The 21201-nt window shown below is 45.5% G+C and overlaps 2 protein-coding genes and 1 pseudogene across 3 annotated transcripts; all 3 read right to left on the bottom strand.

The window, feature by feature from the left end:
• Positions 1 to 1815: 1815 nt before the first annotated feature.
• On the bottom strand, positions 1816 to 9054 carry LOC107520806 (pulmonary surfactant-associated protein D). Its single transcript, XM_036223593.1, has 5 exons — positions 8865 to 9054; positions 3441 to 3557; positions 3043 to 3159; positions 2615 to 2731; positions 1816 to 2213 (listed from the first exon to the last, which is right to left on the bottom strand). Exons 1-5 carry the CDS (start codon positions 8995 to 8997, stop codon positions 1831 to 1833), a joined length of 867 nt encoding a protein of 288 aa, XP_036079486.1. The 5' UTR covers positions 8998 to 9054; the 3' UTR covers positions 1816 to 1830.
• Positions 9055 to 12127: 3073 nt separating this feature from the next.
• On the bottom strand, positions 12128 to 12246 carry LOC118604512 (annotated as a pseudogene).
• A 1688-nt stretch (positions 12247 to 13934) lies between these two features.
• On the bottom strand, positions 13935 to 18223 carry LOC107509426 (pulmonary surfactant-associated protein A). 2 transcript variants are annotated; one of them, XM_016141915.2, is made up of 5 exons: positions 18120 to 18223; positions 17105 to 17299; positions 16702 to 16821; positions 15884 to 15961; positions 13935 to 15404 (listed from the first exon to the last, which is right to left on the bottom strand). In XM_016141915.2, the coding sequence occupies exons 2-5, from the start codon at positions 17274 to 17276 to the stop codon at positions 15028 to 15030; spliced, it is 747 nt and encodes a 248-aa protein (XP_015997401.1). In that variant the 5' UTR covers positions 17277 to 17299; positions 18120 to 18223; the 3' UTR covers positions 13935 to 15027. The 2 variants fall into 2 exon arrangements, with proteins under 2 accessions (XP_015997401.1, XP_015977145.2); XM_016121659.2 differs by having other exon boundaries at positions 17105 to 17394; positions 18120 to 18139.
• Positions 18224 to 21201: the final 2978 nt, after the last annotated feature.

The following is a 21201-nucleotide window of genomic DNA, read 5'->3' as shown; positions in this document are numbered from 1 at the left end:
TCTGGCACCCATCTGTGGAAGAGTATATCAGGTTAAGAAATAAATTCTGAAAAACTTTCCACTTTCTAACCCTCTAGAGCAACAGTCACCAACCCTTTTGTCACCAAGGACCAGTGCTCTTATGAGAATCTACTGCCTCATGATGTGAGGTAGAGGTGAAGCCGTGATGCTAGCGCTGAAGAGTGGCAGCAAATATAGATGAAGCTTCTCTTGCTTCCATGCCTCTCACCTCAAGCTGTGTGGCCCAGGTTCTTAACAGGCCACAGACCTGTAAGGTCTGCGGCCCGGAGGTTGGGGACTCCTGCTGTAGAGTCCTCTAAAATCTCAATGAATGGGAATTATTCACCTAGAAATGATCTCAGAAAACCCAATTTGAATTAATTTATCTTATTTTTTGTGCTCCTGAGAAATGAAATCACTCCCAAAATATAAGATCTAATAAAGAGAAAGCTCCCTAAGAGGGAATCTTGAAGACACTTTACTTTCCAAGGGAAAAGTAAAAACGTAGCTGAGAGAATTAATAAATAACAAGTCACGTTTTGACCATTTGTTGTTGTTTTCGTTTCCATTATGAGCAAAAGGTAGCAGGGCATGATGGAGTAGAGTCCTTAGCTTTTTTCAAATTGTTACCCACTACTTACCAGCTATAACACCTTGAGTAAATTTCATCCTCTCTTTGAGTCTCAGTTTCTACTCCTCTCATGATTTGTTTATTTCTTTTTTTCCCATTTTCCTCCTGCCCCCACTCCCCGGCACCAATTCCAATGTGTCTGCTGTGTGTGTATTCCTGCAAAATATATGTCGTTTTGTAAGTGTGCATTTTTAATTTAAATAGTGTTGTGATATATGTAGGACTTAAACACCCAATCATTTTGCAATAGGCCAACTGCCACTAAACTTTGACATGTTGAGAAGGACTCTGAGGACAGTGCGAGCTTGGTAACTTAATCTGATTTTCATTTAATTCTTGACAATTTGCCAACAAGAGCTAAATTGTCCACATTTCATATTACTCCCTTGGAGGAGAAAATAAATCTGTCTACGAGACAGGGTGAGAGCCAGCTGTAACCTATGAGGTTTGTGAACGAGACTGGTAACAACAGAAACAGAGAGTCCAGGCTGGCCAACTAGCATAGCTCTTCTTGGATGCCTCCAATAATCTATCTTAATTTTGCTTGACTTAGCCAGAATTGCATTAAAATACACAAGATATGAGATAAAATTATGTTTGTGTCCATTCGTAATCAGAACACTGGTAGGGACTGCAGAAATCTTCGGATAGACCCCCTTGTTTTAACTGGGAGAAACCAAATGCTTACAAAGCTAATGTCACGCAGCCATTTTGGTGGCAGACCTCAGTCCCTCACTCTTTGATATTTCACCAAGCTGCCTGTCAGCTATGTTGGATGAAACAGTCACAAGTAACAGTCTCAACAGCATGCCTCACCTCTCAAATATTTTACAAATATTATCCAAGAATGACCCATTGAGAGTGAGAATAGTTTCCATCATTTTAGCTGCCCTAAACCCCTACATCCTATTCATGTTACTGGCGCCTGCCTTTGTCCTGTATCCATAGCAATGGACAAATATCATAAATACTCTGTAGACCTAGGAGTTTTCTTGCCATTGGTTAAAGGTGCAGCAATGATATGTTGAACATGTACACAGAATAGGGATATTTATAGCATTTATGAAGCTTTAACATCTGCACAGCTAGAGAGTTTGCTCTGAGAATCTGAAAACACTTCCTTTGGAAGGTGAAGGGAACAGGAATACATATTCCTCCAGAACTTCCCATCCATTAGGGTATTTGATACTTGAAGCTATTCAATTCATTGGGAAGGGAGCTGTGCTTGTCCCAATGATCAGATGAAAAAACTGCTCAGGGCTGCCCTCCACAGAGCGATAAAGTCGAAAACCAGAACCTAACTGTCCTGCCTTCCAGCCTGTTAGCCTTTCCTGCTTTTTACCCACTCCCATAAATAATTGGCCGAGAGACGAGAGAAAGGGCTGTCCTGAGCTGATGAGGGCCCCCTTCATCCTTTCCCTCCCCACCCTGTTGCAGGCTCCCAGAGCTAGGGAAGCTAACTTACCTGGAAGCCCACTCTCTCCCTTTTCTCCTCTGTCCCCAGGAGCACCTCTGTCGCCTTTCAGTCCTGGAGGCCCCCTGGCACCTGGAGGTCCCTGTGGACCCATGGTTCCAGCAGGCCCTGAGACCAGAGAAGAAGACGTGGGTGAGCTCTGTACACATTTTCCAGTATTTTCACCTCCCCCATATGTGGACTGTGCTATTGCCCAACAATATACCCTCCCCACATACAGTCCGTTTCTAGAACCCAGACATGCACCTCTCTGTACACTGATCATCCCCATCACCCAACAACCAACCTTCCCTTTATACAGACTAATCCTGTTGCTTACACCTCACTCTCCATAGATACAGACAGTCCTCCAGCCCAATGATGCACCCTCCTTGCATATAGGCTCACCCCAATGCCCAGTAATGCCATCTCTGACATGATGGCAGGAGTGTTGTTGGAGGGGTAGGCATTAGCAACTGCAGAGCTGACAGCAGAACTGACACCCTGCCCCAGCATCTTCCATCACTCACCTGCTGCCCCTGCATTTCCAGGGGCTCCACGCTCACCAGGGCTACCTTTCTCTCCCTTAAGACCTATAGGGCCTCTTACCCCTGCAGATCCCTGCATGCCTGGGATACCCACTTCACCTGAGGAAGAAACAAATTGGGACAAATGTTGCTGAGAGTGTGGTTAGTCTATATCATTCCCTCAGTAGAAGCTTTTCACACACAGCTTCAAGGAGAGAGCGAGAGAGCTGGGGAGACGCTGCTCCTTACCACCTGGGGCTACTCCGTGGAGGCTAATGAAGGAATGTGGGAGGAAGGGGGCACAGCAGGCTTACCCAGAGCTGACAGTCTGGGCTTTTCCTGGCACTCTGAGCACGCCATAGGTCCTATCATGGATTGCCATTGTCATTTCTCCCTTCCCCGCCCAGACAAGCCACATACCAACCACCTACCTTTGGGCCCAGCCTCTCCTTTTGGACCCGGTTGGCCTTGAGGTCCTATGCTCCCCTGGATCCCTGAGGGACCCTCTCTTCCAGGTGGACCAGGTATACCTGGAGGTCCTGGAGGTCCTGAGGAAAGAGAACAGCCCAGTCAGTGACACTAAATCTTCTTGGAAGTGGGAGTACATTAAAAGATAAGAGCAGTAATACAAGTCAGAGAAGCAATAATAGAAGTACCATCCTAAAGACGAAGCCCAACAGGAGTTTCGGCCATCCCTGAAATAACCCAGTGCCTCCTTCAGCACAGCCTTCTCCCTTCTTCCTGGGATGAGGTCTGTGCACGCCTGCTGGCATATCCTAGTGGCAGCAGCACCACTTGCAGACATCGCATTCCATGCCCGGCTGCTCACCTTTTGGTCCAGTGTCTCCCTTTGGTCCAGGTTCTCCAGCAGAGCCATTGTCCCCTTTGAGCCCGACTGGGCCAGCTGGTCCAGGCATCCCCATTCTCCCTACGGCTCCTGGCAAACCTGTAGCAGCAGGAGAAATGGGCATACACCTGGCCCTAGGCCCAGGAGGATCCAGCGCCTGCAGGGTAAGGACCGTGGCTCTCCTTCAGGGACTACAGGATGTAGACATTCTACCTCCACACCCCTCGGTCCAGTGGTGCTTCAAAAAATGGGTGTCCACGTCCCTATTTTACAGGTGAGGGAAAAGGCCTGCCAGAGTTGGAGGCAGAGTCAAGCCTCTACCTGTCTAACTTTTCATGCAGTGCACCTTCTCCTGCCCCAAGGCCACAGCATTTAGGGCGGGCAATCTCTCCGTATTTACCCTTGATCATGGACTCTTTGCTCTCCCCTTTCCAGAAGCATAATTTTTATCAGAAGTGACACCTGACACTAATCATCAGGGAAATGTAAATCTAACCCACCAGGTATCACCTCACACCTGTTAGAATGGCTATTATCAGAAAGATAGATAACAAGTGTTGGCAAGAATGTGGAGGTAAATGAGCCCTCGTGTACTGTTGGTGGGAATGTAAAATGGTGCAGCCACTGTGAAGAACAGTGTGGAATTTCTTCAAAAAATTAAAAACAGATCTACCATGTGATCCAGCAATTCCACTTCTGGGTATTTATCTCAAGGAAATGAAAACACTAATTGGAAAAATATCTGCACCCTCATGTTCATTGTAGTATTATTTACAATAGCCAAGAGATAGAAAAAAAAAACCCAAGTGTCCATGATGGATAAAGTAGATGTGATATATATACACACAATGAAAAATTATTCAACCATAAAAAGAAAATCCTGCCATTTGCGACATGAGTAAAACTTAACGGCATTATGCTAGGTGAAATAAGTTAGACAAATAAAGACAAATGGTGTGTGATCTCACTTATCTGTGGATTCTAAAAAAACAAAACAAAAAAATGCCAACTCATAGATACAGAGATCAGATTATTGGTGGTTACAAGAGGTGAGGGCTAGTGGGAAAATTGGATGACAGTCGTCAAAAGGTACCAACTTCCAGTTATAAAATAAATAAGTCCTGGGTATTTACTATTCAGAATGGTGTATTGTATATTTGAAAGTCGCCAAGAGCATACATCTTAAAATTTCTCATCATGAGGAAAAATACATTGTAACTATGTGTGATAGATTTTGACTACACTTACTGTGGTGATCATTTCACAATAAATACAAATATTGAATCATTATGTTGTATACCTGAAGCTAAAATAATGTTACATGTCAACTATATCTCAGTAAATAAAATAGCAAAGCTATGTAATATGCTCCTGAAACTCTCAAAAACAGACCAAATTATAATCTAATGTATCATGAAGTGATAAAAGTATGTTATCAATATTATATTTAATATAATCTTGTTTCATAGATATGTACTCACATCATAGAATGTGTGCACATTTAATACAGATTGGAAAAATCACAGGAAAGTCATAAGTGTTAACAGTTCTTTTTTCTAAGTGGCACGATTACAGTAATTTTGATTTTCTTCTTTTTCTTTATGTTTAGTGACCACATATTATTTTTCTATTGGAAAAGTAACCAAACTTTTTAAAAAAGACACGTTACCTCATGCAAGACTGCCGAAGCCTGAAACTACATAAGATTTACCCAAGAAGACTAAAAAAACAAATGGCTAATAATATTTAAGAATTTTATACCCAATTCTGTGAGTTTGGTTATTCTTTCTTTAATCGAGGTGAAATTCATATAACATAAAATTAACTTTTTCCAAGTAAAGAATTCAGTGGTATTTAGCACCTTCACAATGTTGTGCAACTACCACCTCTATTTAGTTCAAAAACATTTCATCACCCCCGAAGAAAACTCATCGCCATTTAGGAGTCGTTCTCTATTCTGCCCCTCTCCACTCTCCACCCCCACCCCCGGCTTGGCCACTGGCTACCACTATTCTGTTTTCAGTCTCTGTCACCTAGTCTGGATATATTAGATCAAAGGACTCATACAATATATGACCTTTTGTGTCTGACTTTTTTAACGTGGAGTGATGTTCTTGAGGTTTACCCACTTCGGAGCATGTCTCAGTGCTTCATCCCTCTGCATAGCTGAACAATGCGCCACTGTATGGATGGACCACATTTTGTTCAGCCATTCATCAGCTGATGGACATTGGTGTTGCTTCTATCTTTTGGTTGTTGTAACTAAAGCTGCTATAAACATTCATGTGCAAAAAGAAGAAAAATGCTGCCAACTTGTTCATTCACTTATTTGTCCATCTCCTTATTTTATTTATTTGTCCACTAAGAAACAAACTATAAAACGTAACTTTATGCTTAGCACTGGACAAGTTCCAAATGTTAGCACGTGGTCCTTTTCTGCAAGGGTTTTGTAGCAGAATGTTAAGCTATGAGTCACTAGTCATGAGAAGAGAGGTGGCATTTCAGATGTGGAAACCGTGTTCCCAAGGCAGGAGGGGCCAGCTCTGCTTGAGGCAGCGGAGGACTGCAATCTTTGAGAGGCTCTGTGCTGGACATTGTATCCTGCTTTTATGTACGACCCTCACTAAGAATGAAATCCAAGCACAGAGGGTATGACTCCCATATCCCATATCCAACAGTACAATATGCTAGGGGCAGAGATACCCTGACCCCAGGCTCGGCTTCTCTTGGGCTCCACCCTGGCCAGGATGGCAGCAGGTAGATGGGCCAAAGGAGAAAGACTCTCCCTAAAAGGGAGCGTTTGAGGTTGCCCATCCTTGCTTGATGCACTGCCATGGAGGCCGTGAGAGCGGGAAGGGGCACAGTCAATAGCAAGCTCCAATGCCTCCCTAATCACTAATTTTGCATCCTAGTATCTCCCCGAAAGACCTTAGCCTGAACCCAAATGACACCTGGAGTGAAGCTTATGGACGGGCAGTTTGGCAAGGCTTAACTGCACTAAATTTCCTCCTCTCTTTACATCTCACATTCCTTCATTCCACGATTATTCGCTGAGCTTCTACTATGTACAAGGCACTGCCATAAACACGGATATAGTAGTGAGAGAAACAGACAACATATCAAATCCATTCCTCATGCAGTTGAAACTCAACCTCATAGAAACATAATACAAATTAAAATGTACAATATATGGTTTATTAGATCAGAATAGGTGTCACAGAGGAAAGAAAGCATAGAGAGTGTAGGCGAGAGTGTCTTCTAAGTGGGGTGGTCAGAGGAGGACTCATCGAGCAGGCAGTCTGTGAGTAAAGCCAGGGAAATGAGGAAGGAGCACAGCGACCTCTATGGGAAGAGCAGTGGCAGGGCCCTGAGCAAGCAGTGGCCTGAGTGTGGTGAGGCACCAGGGAGAAGCCAGTGTGGAAAGGAGAAAGAAGTAAGATCTAAGAAATCGGCAGGTGTAAAGAGGGGCCCTGTGAGCTGCTGTGAGGTGTGTGGCTTTACTCCTATGGAGATGCATGCCCTCCTCTAACTAAATTCTTCTGGGCAGGAATCTAGGAGGTGCTGTGGACTACGGGAATTATCCCTGGAAATACAGCCCCCCTCCAAGCAGGGTCCACCACAGTGTCCGTGGCACCTCCATCCACCTCTCTCAAGAATCCTTCATCTTAGGTCCATCTTGATTTTTACAGCAGGTTCTTGGGAACATGTTTCAGAATCTGCAGGGACAGTTGTCACAAGTACAGACTCTGCTACCCAGACCTACTTGGGTCAAGATTCTGGAGAGCTCCAAGCTCTCCAGAAAATTCTCAGACCCAAAACAGTATAATGACTAAAGAACCTAGAATTGAGGCGCAGTGTGGATCCTGGTCCCCTGGCCCAACTATGTGCTGTTCTCTCTCCAAGCACCAACCCAAAGCCAGGCTTGGAATGTGTGTGGGGTGAGGCGCCTGCATGAGAAGGGGAAGTCTCAGTCACACTCCATGCCACAGGCTCCGAGGGCCACTGTAAGAAAGTGTGCCCTCCCTGGGTTTCAATTACCCCCCGCCCACCGCGGGGGCCGGAGAGAACTGGGATTCTCCAAGAGAGAGTTGGCACCTTGAATACTACCCTTCTTCTGAAAAAATTGTGAGCTCCCTTTCTTTTCTCTATAATGTATTTAGGACAAATCCTTTTAATCAGGCTTGAGTACAAGACCACAGGTGGCCTTCCCAAGCCCCAGCCCATTTCACTGGGAGCCACTTTCTGTCTGTAAAAGACAGATGCTTACTTGTCCCTCAGTCTACAAAGCCTGGAAATGTTGCCTATTCTTTCCAGCTTCAGTGTTGTTAGTTTTCTTCCTCCTTCAACCAAAATGCAAATTCCAGAAAGATGAAGACCATGGTTGATCCCTCCACAGCCCCAACCCAGTGTCATGGTGGTCCCTTCGTCCCTGTTGCTGATTCATTGAATTCTCCTTTGTGCCAATCAGACCCAGATCCTCCCCTATGGCACAGTGTTTCTTGGATAAATCCTTAATAATAGTACCTTTGGAAAGCACAGGAGAGTTCACCTGATGGGTACAGCAGGAAGAAGCAACTTTATCCTGATGACTCGACAAAAATAAACCCTTGGCTCAATTATTTGTCAGTGTGCGGTAGATATTATTCCCAGATAAGCAAACTGAGACTCAGGGACAATGAGCGCTTGTCCCAGAGGGGTCCCTGCTGTGGAGATGGAACTAGCAATCAAGCATGGATCTATCTGACACTGAAACCTATGTCCTTTTCACCTTCCAGATGGGGTGTCATTTAGTCTCCCTGCATACAATTCTATTACCTGTCAAATGAGCTTAATACATCCCTTAGAAGGAGGAATAAATGAATTACTCAAATGAACACCCAAGATCAGGGCTTGACAAAAAATTGTGAGCTCCCTTTCTTTTTTCTCCATAATGTATTTAGGACAAATCCTTTTGATCAGGCTTGAGTACAAGACCACAGAGCATCATCCTTTTCTACCCTTCATGCATAGAGTTTATTAGATACTAAAAATGTTCAACACCCTGCACAGGCACCATTTAATCAGAACATACAACTTCTAAGTGCCAGATCATGGTCGTAGAGGGCCCCAAATACCAGTCATTTACTCATCCTTGGGGGAGGAGCGGAGGAATCAGAAGATCCTAGGGGAGGAATCATGACAGCTGGATGATGGAGATAGGCACCTGAGGGTTCAGGGAAGCCAATCATTTGCCAACTGTTACAGCAGTGTTTTAGGTGAACTGAATGGCTGCGGGACTTCTCCTTCCCAAGGAAGTGGGTTTCCATCTCCAAGGCGTCTACAGCAGAATACCCAGAGTTGCTGGGTTGTTTATAATTCCAATGCTTATCCCTTCCCACGAAGACAAGACCATGATCCCAACTCTACCTGGATCCCCATTCTCTCCCTGGGGGCCCTCTCTCCCATCCCTTCCATCACAACCAGGCAGGCCATTCTCCATGGGGCTACACATGACCAGGGTGCAGACATTGGTCACTGCTCTCTTGGAGTAGACCTTCATTTCTGCTCCCAGTGACCTTGGAGGCTATGTGAGCAGGATCAGCATAATGACAGGGAGGAGAATCATGGCCTAAGCAGATGAATAGAAAGAGAAAGGCCAATATCTTGTTTGTAGAACATGGGTTAGGATGTGGCCCAGCTCCTGGAGGTCAGAAAAGGCACTTCCCCTACCTCCTCTCCCCTCCTGTGAGGCTGAGAGCAACAGGACTCTAAAAGCAGTTTAGGGACAAGATGAGCATTCACTCTCACCTGGGAGGTCAGTTACCCAGGCAGAACTCTGCTATGGGCTGACAGCAGCATCTACCTATTCTCAGATGCCCTATTTTGACCCTTCTAGACTTTCCTTGGACACTGCCATCAGCACTGTGACTAGAATATAGAATTCCTCACTGAAGGCACCTGTCACACCAGAAAGGATTCATTGAGTGTCTTTGGGAAAGACCTTTCCCTCTGTGAACCTCCTTCTCTCTGTCTGTGATTCACTCCCAGGCTACTAGGGAGACAGACAAGTAAAAGGTATTAGATCAGTGCTAAAACAAAGGTAGATGCAAGAAGAATATAATAGGGGTCTGTCCTCCCTGGGTCTCCAGTGCCCCTTTGGGTATAAAGATTAGGGGGTTAGGCAGCCCCTATGCATGAGAGCCCACATGGTCTGGAAATGGCAAACTAGGCCTGTTCCTGGTGGCTTGGCACATAGGCGAGCTCATTGTCCGTGTGAGCTTTGGCTGCTCTATTTCTTAACTCCCTTCCTTGAGGGACAAGAGAGCTTCAATTGCATCTTCTTTACCTTCCTATGGGCTCTCAAGCTAGACTTAGACGATAGCAGGTAACCTCAGGTCCCATAAGGCCCATTTGTTGGCGGGACCTGGTTTACAACATCCATTCTCTCATTTCATATAAATACCCCTGTTTTACTCTCTGGGCCCCCAACTACCCTCAGCCACAGCTGTTTTCCCAGAAGCTTGTCAGTCATCTTGTGTAAAGTCTCTGCTATGCAGCAGACACTTGCTGGGGGCTCAGGACCCAGAGTGATCTGAGTCAGGGCTCTGAAGCTCACATGAAACTTTCTTTGGTCATTGATCCTGGCCACATGAGACTTGCATTTGCCTCCTTCCCTTGGTTTGAAATTTTCCACTGAGAGGTCATTTTTGCCAGCCATTACCCTGGCTCCTAAACTTTCTGTTCACACTGGGCATGGCAGGATTTCAGCTCATGCTTCTTCTCCTGACAGTGTTCTCTGCATGTTGCCCACAGGCCTCTCCAGCTCTGAGCCCCAATCCAGCTGTCAGATTCCTCTCCATCTTTTGCTCAAGCTGCTTCCTCTTCCAGGAAGCCCTGGCAGGCCAGTCCCTGTGGGCCTCTCCATCTGCTCTTCTCTGGTCAATAATCCCAATGTTGCTGGCGGTCCTAGTTACTCACCTGCCCCTGCCTACCCTGGCAAGCTCCCTTAATCCTTCCCTTTCTCCAGTGTTCTTCTTCCTCCAGGAAAGGAGTGAGTTGGAAGGAAACTTTCTTCATCACAGTCTCTACCACTATTCCTCTTTCTATCTATTTCTCCCTTTTCCCGCCACCCTTGATTATGCTGGAGGCCAAGGTTGAACTTCAACATGTTGCTAGCATGTGCATCTCACTTCCATTCTTCCTTTGGGTTAACTGGGTCCAGGAAAGACACAACGTTCCTGGTCAAAAAGAGAGGGAGGCCCTGAGTGGGCCTGACAGCGCCACCAAACCCCTGCCTGGACCTCACCAGGATCAAGTCAAGTGGCCAGATTCTTAGCCTAGGGATCCACCTCTGCTCTCCAGAAACGACTTACTTAGGGCATGGAGGTTGTGGCAGGAAAGCTGTCCTTCAGCCCAGTTCCCTGGCAGATGCCTCAGCGATGTCAGGCCCCATTAGCCCGGTGACTAGAGATGATGCTGGACTGGCCTTCAACTTTGGGTTAATAAACAACCATTGTAGAATTGTTTTATGTGGGCAGTGCTCCAGGGCTACTGGTGTTCTCCCAAGCATAGCACTGGTCAGCTCTCTACTTTAATACCCTAAACTCCATCCACTGTCTCCTCCCACACATCCATCTCTACAGCTGGGTAACTGATCCTCTAGGACCAGAGATTCTCAGGATCGTTCTCTGCAGACATTTATTTTCAGAAGAGATAAGTATAAACATCTACCACACACACAAATACATGCGCACACACACACACACATGCACCGGCACACATCTTTGTATTCATTGTTCTAATTAGGTCATGCCTCAACACGACACTGACAAGACGGAGTCACCTCATTTCTCCATTTGCATTCAGAACATTTACTCAATATCTTCTTCGAGCGTGTCATAGGGCTAAGGCACAAGGAGAAGTATGTAGATTACCTACATTCCAAGCTGGATGTGGGCCTTCGCACTAGCTGTTCCAGCCTAGGACACGGCCCTCTATCTTTGCATAATCGTTTGCTGTCATTCAGATTTCAGCTGGACTATTATCTCTGCAGAAAGGGCTTTCTCTAACCATTAATTTAAGTATCCACTCTATCACAAAACTGTAATTCTTTGTTTGAATTGTCTGCCTATATCTCTATATAACCTTGTCTTCTTCATTTGGTTGCATGTTTTTGACCGCCCCATTCCTTGAGAACAAGAACTTCATCAGATCAGAGGTCTCGTCCCCAGCTGTTGTATCCTCACCTAGAAGAACGCCTGGAAACGGTCAATGCTCAATCGACATTAATGGAACAACTGAATCTTCCGGCATCATGTCCTCAAAGCAGCCTTCTTGATTTCTCTCCAGCTAGAACAAACATCTGTGCCCACTTTCCCAGTCTTTTCACCTTTTTAGGGCAGAAGCTGCATTTAATTAATCTTCTTGTGTCCAGGGTTCAACCCAGGGCTGTGCACACATGAAGGACTCAACTGGGAGAATGAAGAGAAAAGCAGAGACCATGAGCAAGGCAGACACCAGACCAGCCCTTGGTTCCTCCACGCCTGGGTATCCAAGAGAGTCCAGTTCTTACTGCCAAAGCCTGAATAAGTGGCTTTTTTTTTTTTTTTTTTTGGTGAGGCAACCCTTGGTTGACCTCACAGATCGCAATGACCTCGTCAGCTTACAATCCGTTATTTTTAATTTTTTTATGCCTCCAGCACCTGGTCTTCCTAGGTGGTCTCTCATCCAAGTACTAACTAGGCCCGACCATGCTTAGCTTCCGAGATCAGACGGGATCGGGCTTGTTCAGGGTGGCATGGCCGTAGACACAAGTGGCCTTTTTCAAGTCCCTAACATGACCTTTGATTCTTCGCCTCTCCCAAATTTATACTCACTCTTTGAAATAGTCTCATCAAGCAACTCAGCAGGTTTGCTTTTTTCCTGGTGGGGAGCGGGAACTGGGCCATTTTTCATTCACTCTGCTTTGTGATTGGTGTTTTGACTTCTCAAAGGTCATCGGTCCTGTATATTCAAGTCCCTATGTCCTCCCTGTTCAGCAGCCATCCCAGGTTACTGTTATAAAAGAGCCTGCCAGGCACTAAGAGGGGACCATTACAAGGAAAACTCCTCTTAGGGCCTTGTTCAACCCAAACAGCAAATGGTCAGGCCTCCCGGAAATGTGGAAATTTGATGCCGAGCGATTTACATAAAACCAGGACCCTACATATGCTACAGACTTAGAAGAACTCTGGCTTCAGATACAGGGGAGAGAAGAAGGCAGAAGGAAGGAGGGATGTGCACTGTAAGTAAAGGGATATAACAAGAAAGCCTTGACTCTGGAGGAGAAAAGGATCCTCCCTTGAGCATGTATAGCCGCAAGTCAGTCCTCTCATAGATCTGCCATTTGAATGTATACTATTGCTATGCTTTGCTATGATAATTATTACTACGTTTTGCTGTTTATGCCATGATAAAGGATTGATTTTGAAGTGTTCCAGCTCATCGCCATCTAGTGTGCCATGAGAACATAAAAACAATGGAAGACCTTATCCTTTTTACCCAGGCACCTCAGGATTTGCTCAGATGGAGATCAGGTAATTCGAGTGAACCTTGTGAAAATTACTAAACACAGTAGGAAATCAGCAGAGGGAAAGTTCGCTGATATGAGAAGCCTCAAAAATAATCCTCCAAGGATAGCTGACTCTATGAAATATATAAATTGTTTATAAGGTAGTATAAATAAGAAACAAATAAATAATAAATAAGAAATAAAATCAAAATCAATAAATAAAATAAAATATGTGATGAAATCAACGAATAAAGGAAATAACTCTAGAGCTGACGATAAAATACAAACTGGTTCTTTGCAAAAAAATTAATAAATTTGGCAAATACGATCATGATAGTTGGAATTATTGTTCCTCCTTTTTAATTTCTCTTTATTATGTAATTGTATATCTAAGCCCTTTGCCATAGGACTTTGCAGAGTCTTGCACTAGAGTATGTGGAGGAAACATCCAAAATTCTTTTGTGCTTGGCTTGGCCATGTGACTGTGAGCAGACATGAAAGGTGCAGCATCTTTAAGTGTGCTTGTAGGTTTAACGTGGCCTCTTCTTGTTTCTTTCCAATCATGGGTAAATTTGTTCCTGGTAGCTCCTAACATCAGAATAATTATATGATGCGGGGCAGACATGAACCTGCCGGAAAGCCCGAAGTAAAATACCGCCGTTAGAGTTCAGCCATGCATTAGTGGTTAATAGCACAGTCTCTGAAATCTGACTTCTTGTGTTCGTAGCCCAGGAACTTTGACAGATCATTTTAATCTGTTTTTGTGTCAATATTCTTATTTGCAAATTGTGGATAATAATAGTATCTATGTAATAGGGCTAATGAAGATGACATGACCTGAGATTGAATTTCCCATTTTTCACATAAGTGGACGCTCACAGCCAGAGTTAAGTAGATTTATATAAATACAGAAATGTGATATTCCTTGAAACTAGAGCAATTGAAACTGATGTTAACACAATCATGATTTATTATACTTAAATCATCTCTGTTCGGCGAGAGGGCGGGGCGATTGCCAGCATGAGCTTCAGGTCTGGGTAAATGGGTTTGAGTCCACTTGCTCCATGTAAGAAAAATCAAAACATTTAACATGTCTAAGTCTCAGCATCCTCATATAAAAAATGGGAACAGTAATGCTGGTCCCCAGGCATTATCTAAAGATTAAATAATATTTCATAAGATGTATTACAAGCGCTTGTCGAGGTGCCTGGTACATAGCATGTGCTCGATCAGTAGTCAGTGGTGTGATAAGTGATGTGAATGCCTTATTGAGACCTGAAATGGTGTGGGGATATGTCCATCAGCAAGAAGTTACTTGAGTTATGTCTGGAGTGGGAGTGAAACCTTTTCTAGAGGTATAGGTTAGGTGCTTTTAGTCAGGGAGTTGAGTTAGCACCCCAAGACTCAAGGAAGTCATGAATAATACATGCTAATCACTATTTTTGTTTTGGCCTCCACTATGCTGAGGCACTAGCTGGCCTTCTGACCTAATAGGGAGACTAACCAGGTGTGCCCCAGAGGCACCAGGCTGCTCGGAAATTAGAAATGTGTCCTTAGCTCCACACACTTGAAATTTCACAGAAGTTTGCCTGTTTTTATCAGAACTACTAAATCTTGGTGAGACTGGCCCGGCAGTGGGCTGCAGAGAAACAGTATAGGGGGCCAGGTGACAAGGACTCTGTGTATTTTGGAGGGACCTTCTATCCTTGGTCCTCACTGTTGCCACCTATAAATGAAGGAACCGGACAATAAGAGGAAGAAGGAAGTCTTTATCTCTTGGCAAAGAGCAACGTTAGGAGTGGTGATGTAGCATGCAGTGCTGAGAAGAGGCTCTGGGGACATATCAGACTGATTAGTGATCATGGAGGAAGAGCTGGGGCCCTACTAAAGAGAGATGTTGCTAAAAATGTCTCCAACTCAAATATCTGCAAATACATTTTGTTGAAAAGCAGTTATAGCATCTCATATATCAGGTGGATCCGAGGATAAAGGCTGAAAAGCATGGCGGGACCCTATCTCTCCTGTGGCTTTGATGCTCGCTCAAAACTCACAGATGGCCAGTCGGTACTGCAGGCAGTTCTTGTCATTCCACCGCCCATCTGTGTACATCTCCACACACTTCTCTGAGCCCCGACCCCTGGGCTCCCCTCGGTACCAGTTGGTGTAATTCACAGGGGCCCCATCCAGATAGTAGAATTCTCCAGGGGTGGGGCCCTCAGCCAGGCCCAGGTAGGCATAAATGTTATACTTCTTCACGATGCTTGCGATTGCCTCATTCTCCTCTGGATTCCTCGGGACAGCAATGCGGCCACCCACTCTGGCACATGTCTCTTTAATGTCATCAAAATTGACCGACTGCCCATTTGTGGAGAAGACCTTCTCTCCCACTGCCAGTGCGGATCCCTGCAAACTGAGGACTGAAAGCAGAGGAATCTTGGTTGCTAATCCTGTCTCTAAGCTTCTTATCCTCACTTGGGCTCTCTGCCTTATGCTCTCCCTAATCTCTTCATCTACTTCTTTCTCTGTTTTTCCTCTCTCTTCCTATCCTAGTCTTTCTAAATTCTCCTCTATGCTCTCATCATTCCATTCATTCATTTATCCATTTAACAATCACTTATTAACTGTCTCATTATGTACCAGAAATTAAATTCCCGGAGATTGAATAGAAAGCAAGATAGGCAGAGAACTTGCTTTCCCTCGATATCGAGCTAATCACTGTCCACTTCTGTCCCTCTGGGCCATCAAAGTCATCAAAAGAGGGAAGTATCATTCTTGTCCCCAAGACACGCATGTTCACACATGTTTGTCAAGTCTCTAGGTTCTGGAGCCTGACGCTGAAGATATGGGGAACTTATGGGAAACCCGTACCTTACAAGGTCATAATGGGTCCACTTACCTCCTATTGACTGTAAGATTTGATGTCTGAATTGGCGAAGCGTGGTTTGGAGCTCCTCATCTAGATAAGCTGGAAGCCCTGTAGAGAGATCCCCACCCAGGGTGAGGGGCAGTCCAACAGAGACCCCTCACTCGTTGCCAAGCGGGCGTGATCGCAGCTGCAAGCCTGTCATTCTTCCCTATACCGGTCAGACCTAGTGTTGGAAACCCTGGAGAGTGTTTCCATACTCCTTTCATGCAGCCTTGCACCTCCTGAGCCCTCCCGGCTCTCGTCTCCTGATACATGCTTGAATGGTTCTGTCTGCCCACTTCTGTAGGTTTTCCTAGTTTCAGGGAAGAGCCCCTTCCCCCGTCTTTCATCAAGGGCAAGTGTGGTTCTCTCTGCACTCTCCTGATGGACCTCGATTACTACTCAGAGCTTTGGAGTTCCCCTCTGCATGGTGGCTCCTTATTACTCCAGCTGCCTGGATCCTTGTCCACATGTACCCATATACTTTTCAGAATGCCGCTGCACCTTGGCCCTAAGAAGTATCTCCCTTGCCTCCTAGTGCTGCCCCGTTTCCCATACCTGACACCCTGTGTCTTCTCTTCAGCAGCCATGATGTGTGAAGCACTTTCAAAACTCATCAGTTCTTACACTGTGACCTACTACCCAGGTCCCATGGATTTCTCTCTTCAACCTCATATTTTCTTATTTAGGTTGAGCAGTGTACCCGTCAGGGGCTTCCATGATTTTACTGATCCCCATCATCTTTCATGCAACAGTCACATGAGCACTGTGTCCATGTTGCCACTGCCCACGTGCCCCACCCTGCTCACCTGGAGGGCCCCTCTCGCCCGGATCTCCTTTGTCTCCACGCTGGCCAGCAATGCCGGGGGCTCCAGTCAGCCCATTACACCCAGAGAGTTCTGGCATTTTTCCAGGGGGGCCCATGGGGCCTGCAGAGAGAAGGGAGCATGGATGTATGGTATCTATCACCCACAAGTGGGTAGGGCTCCTGTTGCTGGACTTCCATTATCAGCTAGGCTGATTCACCTGTCACTCCATGGGCACTTTGAAGAGAGACCCGCCAGGGCCAATTCAGTGTAAGGGCCCTGGGAATATCCCATCGTGCCCCACCATCCAGCTGACCCTTGTACCCAACCCAAAGCCCTGAACACATGAGGCCCCTGGAAACAGGTCGTGGTCCTTTAGCTGAAGGTGAGGTCTCCCAGACAGTACCTGGTGGTCCTGGGTCTCCTTTGACACCATCTCTCCCATCTCTGCCTGGCAGACCATGGGATCCTGGATTGCCGGGGATGCCTGGGTTCCCAACACAAACTTTCGTCCCATCAAATTCAATTCCAGAGACTACTAGTAGAATGAGGGTGAGGACCAAAGAGCACAGCAACATGACTTCTGCTCCAGCTGCTCCTCCTGCAGAAAGGAAGGTCCATCAGCTCATTTGAAGCATTATAAAGGTCTCCCTTTCCTTCGCTGTGCTTTGTCAAGATTCAGGCACATGGCTGAGTCTGAGAACCAGGGCAAGTACAGATAGAAAGGAGCTCTGAGAAGAGCTAAACCATCCTTGAGAACTTTTAGCATCATCTGGCATCTAACACAGTCTCATGCCCCATTACTCTGCCTTGAGGTGGTATGGGATCTGGTCAAGAAGAAGTATAAAGAGCTCTGGAGAGTCAGAGGCCCTGTGTTATAATGGAGTCTCTGTTTATATCTTGCCATATGACCATGGGTCACTCACTTCACCACTCTCAACTTCAACTGAATCTTTTGTGTCCTAGAGACAATCATGACCTGTCCTTCCCAGGCTGTTGGGAGGAGGGATGTGGTCGCTCACTCACTCCATCTGTCCCACATACTCTCAGCTACCCTCTTTTCAGGTTCTGAGGGATCATGTTCCAGAGGATGAATAAAGATGAACCAGGGTCTATGGCTTGGCCACTCCAAGGTGGTCAACGATGGGGAGACCCCTCCCTCTGCTGGGGTGTCCCCTTCTCCTGGCAGGCTGTTCTCTCCCCCTGTGGAGTTCTGGGTGGGAACAGACCTGGCCAAGGAGCCCAGCAAAGCATGAGGATGCTTGTGAGCCCATCTGCCTGCACCCATAGTTATGATTCTATGAAAGAACTCCCAACTCTTTCCCAGCCTGGCCCTTAGTAAAGTTGGTAACTGCCGGGCTGGTTCTTACTGTCTGCAGCTCATGCCCTGGGGAAGACCAAGGGGATGGGGCTAAACTCACCCACACAAACAGAGCAAAAGAGCCTATGTGGATCTCGGCCTCCCGGTCAGAGTGGGGAGGTGGACAGCACTATTTATAGGAATGTTGGCTACCAGGCTTCCTCTCCACCCTGGAGAGGATCCTATCACAAGGGCCTCTACTCTGAGGAGGGCCAGGCAGGAAGCAACCATCTCGTTTACACAGCACATTTCCTCAGAGAGCACTCACTGAGCCTGGAGGGGCACTTAGGATACCTGCTAAAGAGAAACTGCAGATCTGTAGGAAGGGACATTCCCCCTGGGCTGAAGGCCTCCCACCTTCCTGCACCCAGGTTCCCAAGTAGTGCAGGATGAGAGCACTTACACAGGGCCAGATAGAAGCACATGGCAAGGGAGCCGTCCCCCTCCTGGGCCTCAGCCCCCAGTCCTGGATCACCAACCCCCAAATGCCCACCACCAGGAAAGAACATACCAAGTCTGGACTATTTCCATGGGAGCAAAAGGACAGTTCAGCAACATTCAATAATATCTCCATGACACTCCTTCCTGGGGCCATTCCAGCCCAGAGCTTCTTTTGTCCTTAGAAGTGTCCATGTGATTCTAGAGAGTGCAGAAGCCCTGGCTCAAGTTGAGGGTGATTAGATTGATCTGGAACAAACTATAATGTGTATGCCTCAGCTTTGAGCCCTCCCGGAATCCAAGCTCCCTCTCCTGGAGCCTGCTATCGAGTTCCTGAGCACGTGGTTCAGAGTCACGGGTAATGACTGTGGCATCACAGGTTATTCATCTTTCCGTTTGCTCTGTATTGGAAAAACTCAGCTGTGGCGAGGCAGGGCAAGGACCAGAAGGTCACAGGGAGCAGTGTTTTTGGACTTGGGCCTGGGAGATGTCTGTTAACCTGCAGTGGTGTTGTCTTTAATGATGGCATAATATATGAACCTAGAAATTAATGAGATCCCCTATTCAGCCACTTGATTGGGAGGAAATCTCAAACTGCAGGGATGGTTACAGTGGGGAAAAAGAAAAAATATTGTCTTGCTTACTCATAAGTGGTGTGAAAAATCTTGAGATGCTCAGGCAGAGTGGGAGAAGTTTTGGGGGAGTGGATGCTCAGCGGATGGAATTCCACTCCTAAGAGCAGGAAGCCAGCCAGAGGCTACTTGGAGTGTTGAGTGCTTCCAGCTGCACTGCTGCTGCCTGCCATGTGCCCTAATGCGGGGGCCAGGCCAGGCGGGGTAGTGGAGTCAGGGCCAGGGCAGGACCGTGGTAAGTGGGGGAGCAGTTCCACCAAAAGGACCTCAACTCAGCTTGGGGAAAGGAGAGCTGTGCTGCAGGTGAAAGAACAGAAAAAGAGGTCTTCGTGAGCTGATTTGAAGGGTCTGGGGGTGGCAGCCGGGATGTCCAGGGCCATGTGTTCGGTGGAGGAGCCTGTGGATTTAGTAGTCACATATATACCTGAGTTGCAATTTGAAGCTTTTACTTATTGTCCATGCAGCCTTGGTCAGATTATATAACTTTTTCAGCCTCAATTTTCTCTTCTTATTATTCTTCTAAAGCAATATCAAACTTAGAGAAGAGTTGCAGATACAGCACAAATTTTTTTTCTGAACCTGTGAGAGTAGGTTGCAAACATGATACTCCATCACCCTTTGATTTATAGTTCACATAAGTGTTTTCCTATAGAACCACCGTATAACCATTAAAATCTGGAAATTAGCAGATTCAGTTATTATTTTCATTAAAAAGTGGTAGAATATCATGGAGTATTTTATTTAATAACTTAAGTTACTTATTTATATAATTATTTAAGTCATGTTGCTTAGTGGCAATATATAAAAATATGTTATACAAAATTGTAATAAAATAACTATGCCATAGCTACCTGGCACTTACCTCTTTCTTTATCCTGGGTCCACCCAGTATCCCTTCTGAAACCTTTAAAAAGAGATTGCTCCAAGTGTACAGAATTGAATGGTGCTTTTCATGTCTCTTTTTTTTTCAATTGTGTTTTTTCTCTTGTCTGGGCGTTCTGAATGACCTTTCTCTCTCTCTCTCTCTCTCTCTCTCTCTCTCTCTCTCTCTCTCTCTCAATCTCTCTCTCTCTCTCTCTCTCTCTCAATCTCTCTCTCTCTCTCTCTCTCTCTCTCTCTCTCGTGTGTGTGTGTGTGTGTGAGAGAGAGAGAGAGAGAGAGAGAGAGAGAGAGACAGAGACAGAGACAGAGACAGAGAGAGACAGAGAGAGACAAAGAGAGAGAGAGAGAGAGAGAGAGAGAGAATATTGCTCAGGTCTCCCATTTTTCACTTTAAGTTCTCTATTGTAATATTCCCATAGTCAGAAACGTGTACTCATTCTACTTGTATGTGAAGACAAAGGCATAAACAAGTCAAGTTCAAGTTACTACTTATACGTGGATCATGGTCTAATTTCAGGAATCTAGAGGGCAGATTAACACCATGAAGGGAAAGAGAATTGAGACAGTCATTTCTGATACATTCAAAAAATTAATATATATTCCATTAGTGCCCCTTGAATAAATGCCATTTCATTAAAAAAGAATTATATAATAAGTAAATCTATTTCCATTACCTAAAATTGGTAAACTCTTAAAAATTACATTATTTATTTTTCTTTTAACTTTTGGCCAATGCTCCCTTCTCATCTTTCCTTCTGCCCTTAGCACTTTCAATACTATACTGTGTGCCTTCCAACCATCAGTGTAGCACATTCTGTTTTAGGCTTTTTGTTGTTGTTGTTAACCTTTGTTGAAGTCTAAATGACATAACATTGAGTAAGTGTACGGTGTAAAACATGTTGACTTAATACACTTACATACGGTGAAAATGATTACCAGAGTGGCGTTAGTTAACACCTCCTTCACCTCAAATAATTACCTTTTTGTGTGTGTGATGAAAACATTAAAGTTCTACTCCTTTGGTAAGTTTCAAGTATATAATGCAATGTCATTAACTATAACCACCACGCTGTACATTACATCCTTTGCACTTATTCATCTTTCAACTGGGAGTGTGTACTGTTCAACCAACATCTCCCCGTCTCTCGCATCCCGAAGTCCCTAGTAACCACTACTCTACTCTGTCCCTAT

This window comes from Rousettus aegyptiacus, unplaced genomic scaffold (genome assembly GCF_014176215.1).
Source record: "Rousettus aegyptiacus isolate mRouAeg1 unplaced genomic scaffold, mRouAeg1.p scaffold_m13_p_6, whole genome shotgun sequence".
Lineage (NCBI taxonomy): Eukaryota > Metazoa > Chordata > Mammalia > Chiroptera > Pteropodidae > Rousettus > Rousettus aegyptiacus.
The sequence above is the reverse complement of the archived record's forward strand: the minus strand, read 5'-3'. Positions and strand labels throughout refer to the sequence as shown.

Bases quoted from the DNA above. Each gene is read 5' to 3' on its own strand.
- LOC107520806 (XM_036223593.1), bottom strand. From the start codon at position 8,997: ATGAAGGTCTACTCCAAGAGAGCAGTGACCAATGTCTGCACCCTGGTC. The intron at 3,558-8,864 runs GTAGAGTTGGGA...CTGCTGCTACAG, and splicing joins GGGAGAGAATGGGGATCCAG to GTTTGCCAGGAGCCGTAGGG. The intron at 2,214-2,614 runs GTGAGTGATGGA...CTCTGGTCTCAG, and splicing joins TGGAAATGCAGGGGCAGCAG to GGCCTGCTGGAACCATGGGT.
- LOC107509426 (XM_016141915.2), bottom strand. From the start codon at position 17,276: ATGTTGCTGTGCTCTTTGGTCCTCACCCTCATTCTACTAGTAGTCTCT. The intron at 16,822-17,104 runs GTACTGTCTGGG...TTCTCTCTGCAG, and splicing joins AGGAGACCCAGGACCACCAG to GCCCCATGGGCCCCCCTGGA. The intron at 15,962-16,701 runs GTGAGCAGGGTG...ATCTCTCTACAG, and splicing joins GGGCGAGAGGGGCCCTCCAG to GGCTTCCAGCTTATCTAGAT.